This window comes from Myxocyprinus asiaticus, chromosome 5, assembly GCF_019703515.2.
Source record: "Myxocyprinus asiaticus isolate MX2 ecotype Aquarium Trade chromosome 5, UBuf_Myxa_2, whole genome shotgun sequence".
In the NCBI taxonomy this organism is placed as follows: Eukaryota; Metazoa; Chordata; class Actinopteri; order Cypriniformes; family Catostomidae; genus Myxocyprinus; species Myxocyprinus asiaticus.
The window spans coordinates 37,526,089-37,545,540 of NC_059348.1; the positions used below are offsets into that span (position 1 = coordinate 37,526,089).

Genomic DNA, 19,452 nt, shown 5'->3' on the forward strand with positions numbered 1-19,452 from the left:
GCTGAACAAAAGATTCTCACTGCACAAAAGAAATCATCCGCTCGCATGTCACCAGCTTTAACCAGGGTGTCCAACTGCTTTTTAATGTCAGAGTGCGAAGCCAATCCAAAGTTTAGTGCAAGGATCGCTGAAAATGTCTCTTAAAACTTTGAACATTTTTCTTGAGAAAGAAAATTTGCATGCAGACCATTGAAAATGTGTAGTATTCTTTCAAGAGTTGTACCAAGAGAGAGGAAACGTGTGTTACCATGCTGCAGTAATTTCTGATAGTCCCACTGCACAGAAGCGAGTACATTGCATATGACAGCTTCAGATTTGGTGCAGGCAGAAGAAAATTTCAGATCATACAATTTCTTGATCAATGCAGTCGGCTGACCGAAAACTATGGCCGTGCACAACAGAAGAAGCAAAATGTCCTTCACTTATGTGCACCTTGTCAGATTCGAAACTTTGCTTCACAAAAATTTGCTAGCACTTGGTGTGGTACACTTACTTTTAGCAGCATCCACATGCTTTTTTGTATGAACATGCTGCGCATTGTCGGTGCAGCCTCCATGGGTGATGGAAACGCAAGCTCCACAAATCTCACACCTCACTTTACTAGGCTCTGTCTGTGACTCCATTTTTAGAAATGTAAACTCTTTTTGAAGATCCTCATTAAATGTACATGCACGCTTCCTTGACAGTTTTCCAGCCACAATTTCATTTGTGTGCTCTTTCAAACTGACTCTTCAATCAGTTCACTAACTGTATGTCTATTGACAGGGGATTGTGATTGGATAGTTTAATCCAGTCATGTACTTCAAATAACATGGTGTGATTTTATAGTTTTTACAAGCCGTATCCCTGGCTACCTTTGATTAGAATATTCACGTGACTGAGAAAGCCGCATAGGCGATAGAGAAATTTTAGAAAGGGGAAATATGGGACAAAACACGATTTTTTCAGAATAAGTCAGGACACTAGAATAAGTGCTTAAATACGGGACTATCCCAGGGAAAACAGGATGTCTGGCAACCCTAGTATGCCTCTATATAAAAATTCTAATGGTTTAAAGGTGAAGTGTGTAATTTCTGTGCCACTAGTGTCAACAAATGGAACTGCAAAAATAATGACTGTTTTCAGACAGGTTTTTTTAAACATTCCCCATACCTGCCACTGGTTCACTCAGACAGGTAGTCCTGCCCCAAACCCCCATTTGACAGGCCGGGATACTCAAACAAAGAAAACAACCTTTTGATAGTGCCACAGAGCCAGAGTTTTAACACTTTTCAGGGGAATCAAGCTAAGAATGTCTTGCTTATAATTGTCTCTACATATCAAACTGTGATGGGAGAAAGAAGTTTAACATCAAAAAAAATTACACACATCACCTTTAAGTGATTTATGAAGTGTTTATAGGCTACAGTGTTTAGTAATTGATGACTGTGTGCTAGATCACAGGGCACATTGAGAAGGCAATGCTTCTGTACCTGAGTGAGCACAGGCTCTCCGGTGACCCTTGATGCAGGGCATCTCTGGTCCTGATGAGAGCCTGAAGCAGTAGACGCCCACTGATCAGTGAAGCCCTGCGGAGTGAAAAAGCCACAATCCTGAATGCTGGACCCTCTTTCAAACTCCTCACACACTCCATCCCCTTCAAACACATAGCACAGGCTAGGCTGACCTGAGAGAGAGGGGGAACAAGGAGAGAGGGCACAAGTCCATCATAACTAACAAGCAATGACTCAAATGCCAAGTTGTAATCTCATAGCAAGGAAATGAGATAAGGCTTCTTTCACTACACTTGTGTGTTGTTTCTATGTGTGAATAAAAAAATTAAAAGTAAATTGATTTCACCATCGATTAAATAAATGATCATGACAAGACAGAAGTGCACATGCAGATAAAAAAGGGTATTCAGTTGTCATTGTGACATCAGAGTCTTGCATGTCTGAAAATAAGAAAAAGGTAAGAAAAAGATGACTCATCAGTGGGCACAGCTTATCAAAGGTGAGGGGTCTCGAATGGATTCTAACAACAAATTAAAAACACAAGCATTTGATTGGCTGTCTCCCCTACACAGCAGATGACCTAACCCATGTGCTTATGCCAGAGGATTTACTCCTAAGCTTTGTTGATCTCCCCAAATATGCTTGTAGAGATCATATAAGAAACTCCTAATGTGGGGAAATAGATAACCAAAAAAAAAAAAAAAAAAAAGCCATTTCTGAATGCCCCAAATCCACAATAATGTGTTTACAAGCTACAATGAAAACACTGGGAAGACTGATGGAATGTGAATTACATATATAGCTGTTTTTGAATTATACACTTTGCATGCTTCACGCACACAGAAAATATGCACTGTTAGTCACGAAAACAATTTTGACCAATTGGGTGAACTATCTGTTTTTTCTAACATTTCCCACAAAATTTCCAGAATTGTTTTATTCCAGCATAAGGCCTAACAAAGGACTAGCAAATAATTATATAGGCTAACCATGCCATACAGTTAGATAATATGTAAAAGATAAGAGCAGTTCCAGCCTATAACATACGTTCAATGCTTTGAACCCATTCCAATACTGTGATGGCCTGATACAACTATGACAATATAGAATAAAAAGATCTTTAAACATAAAAATAGTGTTAACTGAACTTAGATTCACTGTTTGGACTGGATACTTTGCAATCTGGAATGAATCGTTGAATACCTCTCACTGTTGATGACATACATGTAGAGAATGAAGGTTCAGTCCGAAATAAGAAAATCACAGAAAACACTAAACAAACAACTGTGTGTGAGCATTTGTGTGTGTGTGTGTGTGTGTGTGTGTGTGTGTTTAAGTGTACAAGACATTACATGGTGCAGACTACCAGTGTTAATACCGTTTACAAAAAAATGTACAAAAAACATTTTCATTTTTGAAAACTAATAGAATTGGGGATAAACTTAATCTAAAGTCAAATACATTTTCGTACTCCTAAACTAACCAATAAAAGTAAAAATATCACACATTAATTTTAGGTTTAGGTTTTGATTCACAGTATATTATAAAATATGAACCTATATAACCGGGCTTCAATAAACATGAAAATGTGACTAAATATAGCAGTAAAGTAATTAGCAGAAATGTACCCCTCTTAAAAAATTTTTTATTTATTATTTAAGTAGCCGGTGGATTGCAAAAAAACAAAAAACAAAACACAGATACAAAAATATCTTTTTGGGGGGTTTAATTCTGACCTCTGTTTTTAAATAACAAAAATGGAAAAAAAAACAGCAGTCAATGGGGCCGTATATATATATATATATATATATATATATATATATATCGTCTTGGTTAATGATGTAACCTCTGTTCGCTGATGGAGGGAATGGGACGTTGTGTCGATGTAGTGACACTAGGGGTTCGATCTTGAGAGCCCCATTCACCTTTGCTTAAAATAGAAAAGAACAATTAGAATTGGCGAGCGGAATTTGCATACCACTCTCCGCCCCCAGACATACGGGTATAAAAAGGAGATGGTGTGCACCACTCATTAAGATTTATACTGAGGAGCCGATAGAGAGTCCCGGCCGGTTCAGCACCGTGGCAGGAGGGACACAACGTCTCGTTCCCTCCATCAGGGAACAGAGGTTACATCAGTAACCAAGACGTTCCCTGTCTGTCACTCACTCGATGTTGTGTCGATGTAGTGACACTAGGGGTTCCTATAGGAAACCACATCCTACCGGATGGAGGTTAACATGTGGAGAATACCTCACATGGACTTTCTAATGGGGAAGTTCACATATGGAATGATACCACCGGAGGACCCTATCTACAGAGAGGGTACGCAGCCCCAGTGGCCGAGGCAGAGAAAGCTCTGGTGAGGGAAAACACAGGGTTCACCTAAGGGGAAACCGAACAGTGGAAACTCATCATACGGGATTACCAAGTGGGAATCACCACACATGGAGCACTGAGCCCGAGCACACAGGCTCACCTGAAAAGGGGCATATCACAAGTACCACGAGTACCAAACAGTGCTTAAGATTTAAAGAGGCGTCCAGGGTTCACCGGATACGGGGAAATTTTGTGAACAAAAAGGCGCACATTATCACATTTGAAAAAGGGGAAAGGCACAATGCAAGTGGTACACCCAACCGGCCATCCCGGTCTACCTGCTGTTACAGCTTAACACTCAGGTCGAAACCGGGTCTATGTGTAGGTTATAAAACCTCACAAAGGTATTGGGTGTAGCCCAACCCGCAGCTCTGCATATGTCTGCTAGAGAGGTCCCCCTTGCCAGTGCCCAGGAGGACGCAACACCTCTAATGGAGTGCGCCCGGACTCCCAAGGGGCACGGCAAGTCCTGAGATTGGTATGCAAGAGAAATGGCACCCACAATCCAATGGGCTAGCCTCTGCTTGGAGACAGCTTTCCCCTTCTGCTGTCCTTCAAAACAGACAAAGAGCTGCTCCGAGCATCTAAAGCTCTGCGTGCTGTCCAGATAGATTCGCAGGGTGCAAAGTGGACACAGCAACGACAAGGCCGGGTCTTCCTCCTCTGAAAGGAGCGCTTGCAGGGAACTTTGGCCACGTAACCGGGCCGGGGTCTCAAGATCACTTGAGAGTGTGCCGGCCTGAACTCCAGGCATTTGCTGGTAACAGAGAGCACCTGCAGGTCCTCCACTCTCTTGACAGAAGTGAGCGCCACCAGGAGGGCCGTCTTCAGAGACAAAGTGCTGAGCTTGGCCTGCTCCAGGGGCTCAAAGGGGGCTCTCTGTAGGGCAGGTAGGACCACAGAGAGATCCCAAGAGGGAATCAGGTGCGGTCTAGGAGGATTCAACCACCTCGCACCCTTGAGGAACCTGTTGATCAGGTCGCGCTGTCTTGAGGGCCTCCCGTCCAGTGTGTCGTGGTAAGCTGCTGTGGTAGCCACGTACACTTTCAGGGTAGAGGGAGACAGCCATCTCTCCAGCCCTTCCTGAAGGAAAGACAACACAGACCCGACAGCGCATCTCTGTGGGTCTTCCCCATGGGAAGAACACCAGTTCGTGAAGAAGCGCCACTTCAAGGCATACAGCCGCCTTGTAGAGTGATCGTGCTTACCACCGCTGACGGAAGGGAACACTAGGTCTTCTGCGTCCCGTCCAGGAGCCAGACGTGTAGATTCCAGAGGTCTGGCCACGGGTACTGGAGTGTGCCCTTCCCCTGAGTAAGAAGGTCCTGCCTCAGGGGAATGAGCCAGGGAGGTGCTACTACCAGGAGCATCAGATCCGAGAACCAAGTCCGGTTGGGCCAATACGGTGCAACGAACAGGACTTGCTGCTCATCCACCCTGACTTTGCACAGAGTCTGTGCAATGAGGCTCACTGGAGGAGATGTATACTTGTGCGGCCCCCGAGGCCAGCTGTGCGCCAAGGCACCCGTGCCGAGAGGAGCTTCGGACAGGGAGTACCAAAGGCGGCAGTGAGAGAACTTTTTGGAGGCGAACAGGTCTACATGTGTCTCCCTGAATCTCTCCCAAATAAGCTGGACTAGAGTCCCCACTCCCCACGGAGCGTTACCTGCCGTGAGAGTGCGTTCACTGCATGGTTGAGGACGCCCGGAAGGTGAGTGGCTTGCAGCGACTTCAACGTCTGCTGACTCCAGAGGAGGAGGCGGCGGGCGAGTTGCGACATGCGACGCGACCGTACGCCGCTTTGGTGGTTAACGTACGCTACGGTCACTGTGTTGTTGATCTGGACCAACACATGCTTGCCCTGAATCAATGGCAGATACCTCCACAGGGCCAGCAATACCGCCAGCAACTCTAAGTAGTAGATGCTCTGCCAAAGGAGTCAGGGCCCTGTCCAGAGCCCTGAGGCTTCCTGCCTGTTGCACACAGTGCCCCAGCCCGAGTTCGAGGCGTCTGTTGTGACCACGACGTGCCTTGATAGCTGCTCTAGGGGAACACCTGCCCGTAGAAACGCCAGGTCCGACCAAGGGCTGAAAGTCTGACGGCACTGTGGCGTGATGGTCACATGCCGGGTGCCGTGGCGCCATGCCCACCTCGGGATTCAAATCTGTAGCCAGTGCTGAAGCAGTCTCATATGCATCAACCTGAGGGGGAGAACCGCCACCGAGGATGGCATTTGTCCCAGGAGCTTCTGAAATTGTTTCACTGGCACCGCTACCTTCTGCCTGAAGCCCAAGTCAGTCGAGGTGCTGAAGCACAAGGTCCCTGTGCGCACACAATAGATCTCGCGAGTGAGCTAGGATTAGCCAGTCGTTGAGATAACTGAGAATGTGAATGCCCTTCTCCCTCAGTGGGGCCAGGGCAGCCTCTGCGACCTTGGTAAAGATGCGAGGAGACAGACCGAAGGGGAGGACCTTGTACTGGTATGCTCATCCCTCGAAGGCAAACCGAAGAAAGGGTTTGTGTTGAGGAAGGATCGATACGTGAAAGTATGCGTCCTTCAAGTCAATGGCAGCGAACCAATCCTGATGTCGTACTGATGCAAGGATGCGCTTCTGTGTTAACATCTTAAACGGAAGCCTGTGTAAGTCTTTGTTCAAAACACGCAGATCCAAGATTGGGCACGACCCTCCCCTTCTCTTGGGCATGATAAAATAAGGGCTGTAAAAGTCCTTGTGCAACTCTATTACTCCCTTCGCCAGAAGGGTGGCAACCTCCACCCGGAGGATGGAGACATCCTCGCCCCACACCATAGTGGAGAGGATGCCACTGAACCTGGGCGGGTGTCTGGCAAACTGGATCACATAGCCGAGGTGAATCGTCCTGATGAGCCACAGTGAGGGGCTGGAGAGCGCTAACCAGGCCTCCAGATTCCATGGCAGAGGCACCTAGGGGACGACTGGACTTACCGTGCCCGGGCAGGTTGGTTCGCGGCAAGGCAGAGCAGGCATCCCACCTGGAAGACAGCCCAGGAGGGACGTGCTGCTCCACAAGCCCGCAACGGTAGCTGGTGACTGGGACGGGCGAGCGACCCCAGAGACCAGCACACTTACCTGTTCGCCAGCTGTCTCTTACAGAGAACGAGGGAACGGGAGGTACTTGTGTTCACCTGACTGACCGGAAAGACTTCCACGCCTGGCCGTCACGAGTGCGCTGACCCAGGGAATGAGGAAACTGCTGTTTTACTGACCATGTGAGGCCCAGAGGGCACCAGCTGCGAATGCTCAGGGCAGGGTGGAGGGTTACACTTCAGCCCGATGTTCACAGCCACCCGGGCAAGCACGGCTGCCATCTCAGCGTCCGCCTCATCCTGTGCTCTACCACCCATGGGCGGGAGCTCAGAAGATTCATCCGCTTCCGACAGCAGAAGCCCACCCTCCGATACTGCGACCAAAATCTCATCCTCGTCACGAGCCACGAATGACACATTAAATCCACCCTGAGGCGGACCGCCTGTATCGTTCGACAGCTCTCCCAGATAGAACGAGCGTGCTGGGGGATGGGAGTTCCACGGGGGTTGAGCCGGCGAAAACGCTCCCATATTCACATCCAGATCGCCCGCGGTGCTTGCCGACCCGGCCGGCTGAGCATCAGCCCAGGACAGAGTGGGTTGGGGAGCAGCCGTGGTGGCTCCTTGTTTCATGAAGAAGGAAGTGAGCCACGACCGCAACATTCTGATGGGCATGTTCTCGCAATGAGAAAATAACCCTTCCACGAAAGCTGCCTCGGCGTGCTGGCACCCCAAGCACTCGAGACAGATTTCATGGCTGTCCAGAGGGGAGAGATAACGGACACATCCAGTAGCGCAAACACGGAAGGACATCTTTAAAAAGACACCAAGCATTTGCGCGAGCTCTTTTAGAAGGAAATATACTCTTTTGAATATACTCTTTTAGCACCCGCGGACTCAGCCGCCGAAGCGCCCAGGGGAAGCACAACACTCGACCGTGCGAGGGTGACCGCTGATATGCGCTGTAAAAGTATATGGCAGCGTAAGCGAAAGGTGAGAGACAAACACAAGCATGCATTTGGCTCCGAAGAAAAAATCTGAATGAGTGGTGCACGCCATCTCCTTTCATACCTGTATGACTGGGGGTGGAGAATGGCATGCAAATTCCACCGCCAATTCTCATTGGCCTTTTCTATTTTAAGCAAAGGTGATTGGGGCTGTCAAGATCGAACCCCTAGTGTCACTACATCGACACAATGTCAAGTGAGTGACAGACAGGGAAATATATATGTATATATCGTAAAATGAAAAACGGAAATTAAATACAAAATGAAATACAGAAATGAAATGCAGAAATGAAATACAGAAAATAAATATGAGAGGCTAATGTTAAAAAAAAATAAAAACAGGGCATTAGCCTACCCATATGCTTTAGCATACATCATCTTAATACATGCTTAAACATGCTTAAACACTTAAAGCATTTTGCTTATATTTTAACCAGACTTTAAGGACATGTGTAACAGTTTCAACAATACCACTCAAATTTTCACATATAACATGAATAATACTTATTCACTAAACTGAAAAACACTCTAGGCTATAAATCATTAAATAAAATATGATCAATTCTAAATTTACATACCCGGTCCTCGCACGTATACAAAATGTGGTCAGACTCCACATATGCAATCCATATGCATCCTTCAAAAATAACCCTTAACAAACATTCAGTTTTAGCATGCGACTCTTCTGAACACATATTTAAAGCAATATATTAGCATTTTGTGTAAAATTTGATATTTACCCAAAGAACTCTCAAACAATGAACAAAACCGGGAGCTCTCTTGCACAATACAAGTTCTCATGTCTCTAACCAGCACACACAGGCAACATAAGTGAGCGCCAAAACAGATGTCACAAATTTATCACGTCAAATTTATGTCTATAGCTAAATGTCATGAAATTTCTTCACTTGGCTACATTTAAATTATATCAAGTCAAGCTTTTGTATTCATATTGAGACAAACTTGGTCTTTACAGTTTTGGAAATGTAAAAGAACTGTGATTTTGAGATAGGTGCTAAATTACAATAAAGTTCATTTTGGAGACTAGAGGTCAAGGCATAATAATAATACAAAAAAACAAATAGTTCCAAAAAGCAACTATTAGTGCCGATATATCGGAAAAACCGGTGCTTTCTGGAACTATCGGTTAACGGCAAAAATCAATTATTTTCTTTTTATTATTATTATTCCTCTGTTTCTGGTGCTGGAGGGTTCTACATTTAAAGCTGCTTGGTGTTACAGTATAACAGCAGCCTCTAGAGATTAAATAAAAACAATCACTGACAATGCGTGGAGTTTGTTGCGCCACGTGACTACACAATGCATAGAGACACTTAAGAAGGTATTTTAAAACTTTGAGAAAACCCAAGGTATGTATACAGTATACATCATCATTACATATAGTCATGATACCATAAATCAAAAATTAATTGCTGCATTGGAGAACTGCATGTTTGCCAACAAGGTGGAGATGATGCTAACATCAGCTGTTCGAATGGTTAGAACAATGTTTTAATATTTTCTGTTTCATCTTATAAAAAAGTTAATTTATGATTTGTGCAGATTCAGTGAGTTTTATTTTGGTGGGTTTAATTTGATAGAGCAAGGTAATAAAAAGGAGCACTCCAAAAAGTAGATTTATGATTATCATATGTTTGTGTTTGTGTTAACGTTTGTTTATGTTGAGAACACCAGTTTGTTTATAGTTTAAATAACTATAGTTATTATATAGTTATATAGTTATAATAACTATATTAATAAACTATATTTAATAACTTTTCCACCAGCTTTGTTATCCACATGGGCAAAATCCACTATCAGTCGACCTTTTTTGGAGACCACCAGATGTATTTTCCCTTCTCAATATCATTCTGAAATACTGACTCTAATTCATTCTGACTGAAAAACAGTAGCAGAGGAATCAGAATCTACTGGAGACATAGCAATGTTTGTTTAGTTTTTGATTATTGCCCTGGTGTATTTTCTTGATGGTTGACCTGTTGAAGTCTTCTGCCATTTATGTTTACAGTCTCAAGGCCAACTTTCTCAGGAATGAAGAGCGTGAGTGTTTGTTTTGTGAGTGTGACTCACCATGACATTTGAAGCCTTGTTCAACATGGCATTTTTTGGAGCAGCCATCTCCATCTAAAATATTCCCGTCATCACACTGCTCAGTCCTATGGGGGAGATAGAGGTCAGTGCCAAGGGTTACAGAAATTAAATATTTGGAAGGTTTTTGGTTATGCTTCAAAACACGAATGTCAGAAACCAGAAATTCCAAAATATTAGATATTCTTTAAAATGACTAATACACATAACATGAAAATCATCTGCCAGACCCAATATGTTTATACTGACCCCTGAAGTGAGCTGTCGCCACAGAAATGTTCTCCATGAGTGTAAACCAGTGCTGGGGAAAGTTCACTGAATAAACCATCTGAGTCCACCTGGATCCTGTACTTATACTGTACGTCCCTTTGCACATCACTAGGAACACACATAAAAATGCATCTAAAAATGCACATTATAAAATTAATAGTTCTGACTTTCTTTTGTGCAACATTAGACTAGTACAAGATATTGTGCAGGATGTTGTCATTCATGAATTTACATTGCATCTTTTTCTATAGTGAATGTTGACTAAGGCTGTCAGACTCTAACTTTCGCTATGCCTGAAATCTCCTTTTCTTTTCCACTGAAGAAATGAAGTCATACAGGTATGATGACAGAAAATTATTTTTGGGTGAACTATCCCTTCAATATTATATCGGACCGTGTATTGAACATCAGTGTTTCAGACATGATATGAATGAATGAATGAATGTTACATTTATATTGTGCTTTTCTGACACAACACTCAAAGCACTTTACACAGTGAACAGTGGACTCTCCTCAACCACCACCAGTGTGCAGCATCCACCGGTATGATTCGACGGCAGCCATAGTGCGCCAGTACGCTCACCACACACCAGCTATTGGTCGAGAGGAGAGAGTGATAGAGCCAATTAATGGATGGGGATTATTAGGAGGCCATGATTGATAAGGGCCAATGGGGGGAATTTGGCCAGGACACCGGGGTTACACCCCTACTCTTTTTTCGAGAAGTGTCCTGGGATTTTTAATGACCACAGAGAGATATGATAGGTATGGGTGAGAAACAGATACATTTTTAAGTAATTTTTTATCATAAATTCTCCTCCCTGTCCAGTAGGAGGCAATATGCACAAATAATGTGAATCACCAAAAACAGAAGAAGAAGAAGAATGGGAAGGTGGAAGTGAAGTGGAGATTGACTGAGCAGGGAGGGGAATTAATGGTTTAAAAAAAAAAAAAAAAAAGACTTTAAAATGTATCTGTTTCTCACACACACCTATCGTATCGCTTCTGAAGATATTGATTTAACCACCAGAGTTGTCTGGAGTACTTTTATGTTGCCCTTATGTGGATTTTGGAGCTTCAAAATTTTGGCACCCATTCACTTGCATTGTATTGACCTACAGATCTGAGAAATTCTTCTAAAAATCTTCATTTGTGTTCAGCAGATGAAAGAAAGTCATACACATCTTGGATGGCACGAGGGTGAGAAAATTATGAGAGAATTTAAATTTTGGGTGAACTAACCCTATTATATGAGTGATCAAAGCTATTTTATGCTCTGGGTGATCTCAAGTCTAACCTTGTTAAAAATGGAAATTAATCTTGAGGGTATCGCTGCATGTCACACTGCGTACCTTCTGTTTTCGGGGCTAGGCCTATCGACCTGATCTGATGCAACGAGCCTATAAAAAGTCTCCCCATGACTGCCAAGGCTTGTTTGATTTCAGTCGTTTTCCGGCCGGTAGTAAAAGGATGCCAAACAAACTGAGCATCATCTACTTTCTCCAGCGTGTCTTGTTACTGAAGAAATTACCCTTATTAATTATGGATTACTTCCAGGGACAGAGAACGAGAGAGAGACTACTAAAGCTATTGTTCTGAGGTCCCAAAGAGAGATCCAATGAAGTATTCTGTGTAAGTGATAAGCTAAAGTCCTATTTCTCTCTTTGTAGCACCCAGTGTTGGGGTTCAAGCTTCTTTGAAACTTTCAAAATGTAGGTTAGTAGTCTTATAACTCTTTTACTGGTAGCACCACCAGTTGCCTACAGCACAAGACTTGTTTTGGATAGATAAAACATCTATTTTGGCAATTTTTGGAACACTTTCAAACAGAAGGAAGAATAACCATCAGTCTCATAAAAACCTCCAGGGAGATCACAGCACACTTGAGGTCAAATTCATCTTTGGCAATTGCAGTACAAGATGAATGGTCTGGAGGTTATGGCATGTTTTGCTGCAGACCTCACGGTGGCACTGCAGCCTAGTTTCCCGCAAAACCACCTACAGTACAATCCCACTCCCATTTCCTCTCCACTCCTTATTTCTTTCTCAAGATGCCAATTGACAGGTCTATGACTTACCACACAATAACTATACTGAGCACTCCGTACCTTTATCAAAGGAGAGGAAAGATTTCAGAGCAGCGACAAACAGCCACAGGTGTTTAGTGTTTCTACTGGTAAAGCGGTCACATTTGGTTTATAATTCAGAGTCTTATTCTACCCCTCTCTTTCTCTCTCTTATATCCAGTTACTCTCTGTCTCTCCTTTCCCTATCCACATAACTCAATTTTTCTCCATTTTTTCTGAGCTTACAGAGCTGGTGGAAGTCTGGAGATGTTACAATCTCTGATCCACATTATTAATCTCTGAACATTTTGACCCATTGCAAGTCTTTAATCCAATGCCCTGTGATGAGATTGTCTTGGAACAAGCTGAATTAAATGTGGCAGGAACAGATCCGAAACTGGCTCTGCATCAATACTTTCCATGTAAAATTAATGGCTAATGAAATGGCAACGTCAAACTTGTAATTCTTTTTATTGTTTTGACTGTTGAAAGATATATATATATATATATATATACACATACATACTTGAAAAAGTGATATGCTAAAGATATAATTTGATGACATGTTTAGAAATGCAACATCTTAATTATTTATACTTAAGCCACACTTATAGTGCTCCCAGAATAGTGTTCAAATAAATAAATCAACCATAACCAGCATAAAACATGGCAGACTCATATTTTTATTTTATTTTTATTTTTTTACTGATGGTGTGCCAGTTGCTAACAAATGTTTTGAATTATATCCCCTCAAAAACTGACTCTCATACAAAAAAACTACATCATAAAATTTGTTGATTTTTGTAATTATTATATAATTGTTGTCCCACCAGGAGCAACTGATGGAATTGCAAAAAAAATTACTGCTTTTTTACACTCTCCTCGTCTTCCATTATTCTAAAAACAATTAGTCCCGCCCCAAATTCACACCATTGGTTGAGCCAATGTTTCTGTTTCGGGCTGGACAGAATGCTCAAACAAACAGAGCAATATTTTGAAATCATCACAGAGCCACGGTGTTTATCCTTTTCAGATAATTCACCTACAAATATCTTACTTAAAGTTATAAGCTCTAAGGGAAAGGAATATTTTAACAGAAAAAATAACAAATTCTGTATCACCTTTAAGTAGCATTGTGTTGTATAGTATACAGATACAGTATATATTCTTACCTGTCAGTGTATGTGGGCTGTCTGACGATGACGGGGCTCTGGTCCTCTCTGATTGGTGGTTCTCTGAGCACTCTGTAGAGAAGGGGGTGGCAGCCAGAGCAGATTGGATTCTGGGGCCGCGAGGTCAGCAGGACAGCATCAATCTCAAGCTTCTTGTCAAAGGTGGAGATTTTAATGGCCTTGACCTTCTTAATAGTATGGACATGTAGCGTCAAAGGAATATCACAGAAAGCATGCTGAGGGCCTGTGTCGACCGACTCGCTATTTTCCAGAATGAACACGATATTAGCGATTGCCTGTCTATCTACGGAAAAATAGAACAATGGATTCAAATACAACAGTAATATATTCTCAGCATACCTTATTATTTATTATTTGATATAATATTGAATGAAAATTACTAACAGCCCTCAACAGTAAGTATTGTTTCTGCTGCTGGCCCAGTTGGGCTAGTAGTTTAGATTTGTACTTGCCCTGCAAATATTTTCAATAGCAAAACTAATACCACACTAACAACGATTTACACCATTAAAATTATTCATTTAAAGAAACAAATTTTTTTGTGTCAGAATGAAATATTGTTTGTTTGCTTGCAGGAAATAGAAATAAGTAATACAACTTTGAATAATTTACAATAATTTTTAATTGCTGAATTTGCAACAGAAATATTGAATACATCACAAAACAACAAATGTTTAAGTCTGTAAAAATACATGTTTTGTACATGATCAACAAATGTAAGGCATAGTTACAGCACAGCACTGGCCCCTTTATGTTTTGTCAGTTAGCCTGAAACTCTCACACTGCCCCTGTGTCATCAGGGAATCCTTACTGTTTAGCCCTGGACTAAAATGAAAGAACAAATGGTTGCATTGTGTCCACAGTTTTCCTGACTAAGCACTACCATAATTATTTTAATTGTGCTGGACTGTTTTCTGGTTCCGGTCTCTGTAAGAAACTACCAATACGAGCATACCAGATGGAGAACAACAACTATTTTAAGTGTTATTTGGAGTAAAAATTAGTTCAGGCTCAACTTGTGCACTTGTTGTCTGTCATAACAACTCAAAATAGTTAACTATATCAATGTAACTAACATCAGTTTATTGTTTCATGTCCTCCACCCACTCCTTAAACTTTGGAGCACTATGGAGCCACATGCTTTTTTGACCACTTATGCAATTTTTTCAACGTTAAGCATCACATTATCCACTAAGAACATATGCCAATGTGAGTGAAAACACTGGAGCTTGGAAAATAAAAACAGGTGTCCGTTATGAATCGTGAAACAGGAAAAAAGGCTGAGATAGTACTTACTGACTGAGGTGTAGGTGACCCAAACAGTCAAGCTGTCAGGAAGCACAGGGTGAAGGAAGCGCAACTCCAGCACACAGCCTTCCGGCTGGGGGCACGGTGTGGTCATGTTGGCCTCATACAGGTTGACCTCAGGACTCCAGGATTGCATGCTAGGTTCACACGGCTGGTACACATCAGGGGCCCCTTTAAAAACATGCACGCAAACATCATCAAAAGCTTAAAAGAAAAATACCATAAATAGCTTTGCGTCAAATGCTAAGAATCTTTTTGGCAAATGGCACATACACCTGGGAGGATGAGATAATTCATTGTAATAAAACTGGCATATTAGCCCTAAAACAGCCATTTCCATAGCAAAAAAATTGGCACACTGCACTTGAAAATATTATGTGCACACTCATTATTTGTGCTTATTATGAACAACTGTTAAATCTTTTGAATTTTCAATCTTATGACAATTTTGTGGAAAAAAAGGAGAGAGGCTGGGAGGCAGAGTGAGTGAAAGAAGAAACAGAGAGAGAGAGAGAGAGAGAGACTGGGAAAACCCACATGTCTTGGCAATGGATGTGAAGCACTTTTCCCCAGACCTCAATCGACCGTAAGACCCAGGTGCGACTTGGCAAGGGAGACAGATTGGCGCCTTAATTGGGACAGACAGTGCTCACAAAATAATTTATTAAACTAAGAGTTAATGTACTTGGTGGCTTGAAGAACAGGAGCAAGGCAGTGAAGGTAATACCGCAAGTGCCTCTGGACGCTATTTATGAAGTGCTTGCCCCTGGTGAAGTACTGTTAAAATTATGTTGTGCATTAACACAAAAGAAACACACAAATCTTGCTATCAGGCCAAATGAACTCCCTTCCTGCTAAATACAGCTTAAGGGTGTGTTCACACTTGTAGTTCGTTTCTCTTGATCCAAGATGTGAGATACAAAGATATTAGTTTGATTTGTTGTTGTTGAATTAGCTTGGATGCTAATTTATATATCAATTTATTTATGTGCAGGTCTTGGCTGCTTTAAGCTGGTCAAGCTGGTCTCCCAGTCTGGCCATGCTGGTGCTGGAATGTGCTCATTTAGATATCAAATGATTCACTGTGCTTGTCTCAGCTTGTCTAAGCTGGTCTAGATGGTCACCCATCCTGGCCAAATTGGTTTAAGATTGTCTAGCTGGTCTACCAGGCTGGGCATGCTGGTGCTCACCTGTGCTAACTTAAATATCACATATTTCACCATGCTGGTCTTAGTTGGTTTAAGATGGTCTAGCTGGTCACTCAGCCAGGTCAAGTTATTTAAAGATGGTCTAGCTGTTCACCCAGCCTAGCCAGACTGGTTTAAGATGGTCAAGCTGGTCTCCCTGTCTGGCCATGCTGGTGCTCGCATGTGCTAACTTAAATATCACATGATTCACCATGCTGATCTTAGCTGGTTTAAGATGGTTACGCTGGTCACCTAGTTTGGCAAAGCTGGTTTAAGCTGGTCTAGCTGGTCACCCAGCCAGGCCAAACTGGTTTAAGCTGGTTTAAGCTGGTTTAGCTGGTCTCCCTGCTGGGGCATACAGGTGCTCAGCTGGTTTAGGTTGTCAGCCTCCTAGTATCCCAGTCTGACCAGCTGAAAAGTACCTAGAACCCTTCTGAAGCCAGCCAACAGAACAGCCTGAATATGCTAGAAGAACAGAAAAGAAGCATAGGCTGGTCTAAGATGGTTTTTCAGCAGGGCTGCCTTCAATATGCTTTGCTATGATAGATTAAACTGTACTCCAGCTCTGTGGCGGTCATTAAGGTAGAGAGAGAGAGACAGATAGACAGACAGCAGCCTTGAGTCAGGGAGCTCCTCTTTTGCACCCAGCATGGCCTCACATGTGTGGATATGTGCAAGGTAAACAGCAGCAGGCCAAGGCAAACCATAAAACTCAATTGGTCAGATAAACAGAGCGAGGGCCTCCAAACAGGGTAGAATTAATGACTGTATCAGATGTGGTGTAATGCTCCTGCAGGGAGAAGCAATGCGGTGAGATCTGTGAAAGTGTCATCCTTCGTTCTCTCAGCAACCTTAACCAGGTCTCTGTTCACCCTACTCAACCCTGATTTCTCAAAAAGCTGCCTTGAAGCACTTACTAAGGCTACAGAACAGGTAATGAGGGAGCAAGTGCTACAACATATGAGATACAAAGATCTAAGTATGATATGTTGTTATTGAATTGGCCTGGGCTAATTTAGATATCAAATGATTCACTGCGGAATTATCGCAAGTATTATTTCATATTAAACAAACAGTGTTGTCATATTGTTCTTAAAGTATTTCTGACGTGATTAACTGACTGACAAAATAATTCACATTAGGTAGTCATAATGTACTTTATCATGTTTTTAAAAATAAACCAAAAACAATAGGTTGTTGTAATTTATTACCAACCTGAACCAATGGAAGTAAATCTCATTCATCATTAATATCTCAAAGATCTTATTTTCTTAGAGATATATATTTTTATGTGCAAATGTAATGCTTTATTTCTTATCAATCTGATTATCAAAATAAAAGCCCAAGCCAAGAATCACTCTTCACTACCACCTAAATGGATGGTTCTTTGTTTGACCTCTCATGATACTTTATGAAAATGACAGTATACCAGGGGAGGATTCACACATTTTGGGTGGAGATTTTAAATCCAAATCTTATCCATGACACGTCAGTGAGCGGGCAGCCCAGATGCTAAGAGATTCCTGATTAGAATAATTGGCAACATCTGTTACATCAATAATAATGTTGAAAAGCTGTACAGGATACACACTGCTTTTTATGACAGCCCAGTTCTGGACGCCACCCAATATTACCAAAACCTGAAGCTGTGCCAAGGGGCTTTTTTATTCATTGATGGCAAAAAGAGTGTTCTTTATCCTGGCAATTATTATTTAATGATTTATTCCCTAACTTTTTCCAGACTTCTCTGGATTTGCACGCACCTGGCCCACAGGAGACTGAACGATCCACCTGAGTATGAATACACAAGTTCGGAGACAGAGAAGCCAGGCTAAAATTCTCTATATCCTCATTTATCAAAAAGCTTCTTTTTTTTTTTTTTTTTTTTTTAATGTTGCCGATCAAGCATGACAAAGTGGTGTTAAGGATTAAGCACAAGTTCCAACAGCATTTATGCTGGAGTCAACATCTTAAATTCCTGGTATATGCTTGTGGTAGAATTGTGAACAGAAAACCTAATGTAGAACGATAAGTTTTATACTGTTTTGTCCACTGAAACATACATTCAGAGAGAGATATAATAAAGAATGATTGAGCCCTTACCCACTGCTTCCTCTGGTGTCCAGTATCCAGTGGAATCACAGGCGTGAGGAGACGTGGCCTCATAGGCGTATTGATGGAATGCACCATTCTCATCACAGAGCTGGCAGCTCACACCACCTTCCCTACAGTGACACAGGGAATAGCTTTACAATTTTAACAGTGCATAAAGACAGGGATATATTTAAAAAATAGAGTGCAAAAAATTCAAAAAACACTTTTTTCTCACAACTTTAAAACATTTGAACAGCTTTTGAAAATTGTAACATTTTTATTATTATTATTATTTTTATGTCACATTGAATTTTTTAATTCCTGCGCCACTAGCGTCACCAGAAAAAATAGCAAAAATAATGATTGTTTTCGGTTTCTCGAGCACACTGTTTTCCATTGGTCAGAAAACCGAAAACTCCTTCCATGTTTTTTATTTTGTATTTATTTTTTGTCTGTTATGTACACTCCTTACCTGTGAGCAAGTGGCCCACTGATTGGATGCAGCCAATGAATTGAGACGGAATCTGCATCTTGACCAGTCACCATTGGCGCAAGTGGAATGGGGGTGGGCTTTGTGCCATGGACCCAGTTTTTGTAGACCAAGTCAACATAGCAGTGCATCCGAGCTACTTGATTTGGTGTAAAATGGTTTGTACAGTCATCATCTGTAAGAAATGGGTTAAAATGTTTAATTTTTGATAAGTTCATTGGTACATTCTCATTTGTGACTTGATCCTCATTATAAATATCATCAGATCATTGAAGTCCTTTCCAGGTCTGCTACAACAGGATACTATAAGTATGTATGAGTATAACTTGTAACACTAATAAGTGGCTTTGGCGGAATGACCTGCCCCTCTCTCTCATCATCGTCGCCTCGCCTCTTAGGGCCATCCTTCAGCCAGGCTCACAACAGGAGTGGGCTGGAGAGCCAGAAGAGCTGCATAGTTAATAAGCCTCTTTGGACAGTGGTGGATGAAGCACACCTGATGTGAATAATGCTTCATCACCACTGATGAAGAGAGCACCTTTTCTTGGGGAGGTGGCTTCAAATCTCCATGTGTGCACACACTGTCATCCTCGCACGCCCAGGACCAGAGCGGGGAGGGTTCGGCTGAATTAGATGCATTGTCGGACCCGCTCCTGGGACCCCCCGCGCAAGTTAGACGTGTCACCGGGGGAGAACAGCACGCATCACGGCCGACGTAATAGAGGCCAAGCTGCCTTCCCCTCTCAGCTGCCGCGGGCCTGGGAAGACAGGATGCTGCCGCCCCACGCA

General features: G+C 42.4%; 1 protein-coding gene across 1 annotated transcript in view; it reads right to left on the reverse strand.

Moving 5' to 3' along the window:
• Nucleotides 1–19,452, reverse strand: part of LOC127441373 (pappalysin-2-like) — an 85,940-nt gene that overhangs the window by 42,589 nt on the left and 23,899 nt on the right. Inside the window, exons 5-11 of the mRNA XM_051698707.1 lie at nt 18,646–18,838; nt 18,183–18,304; nt 14,881–15,063; nt 13,564–13,867; nt 10,305–10,433; nt 10,038–10,123; nt 1,473–1,666 (exon numbers count right to left, since the gene is read on the reverse strand). Of these exons, the coding sequence (XP_051554667.1) occupies nt 1,473–1,666; nt 10,038–10,123; nt 10,305–10,433; nt 13,564–13,867; nt 14,881–15,063; nt 18,183–18,304; nt 18,646–18,838 (1,211 nt within the window). The remainder of the gene's footprint in view (nt 1–1,472; nt 1,667–10,037; nt 10,124–10,304; nt 10,434–13,563; nt 13,868–14,880; nt 15,064–18,182; nt 18,305–18,645; nt 18,839–19,452) is intronic.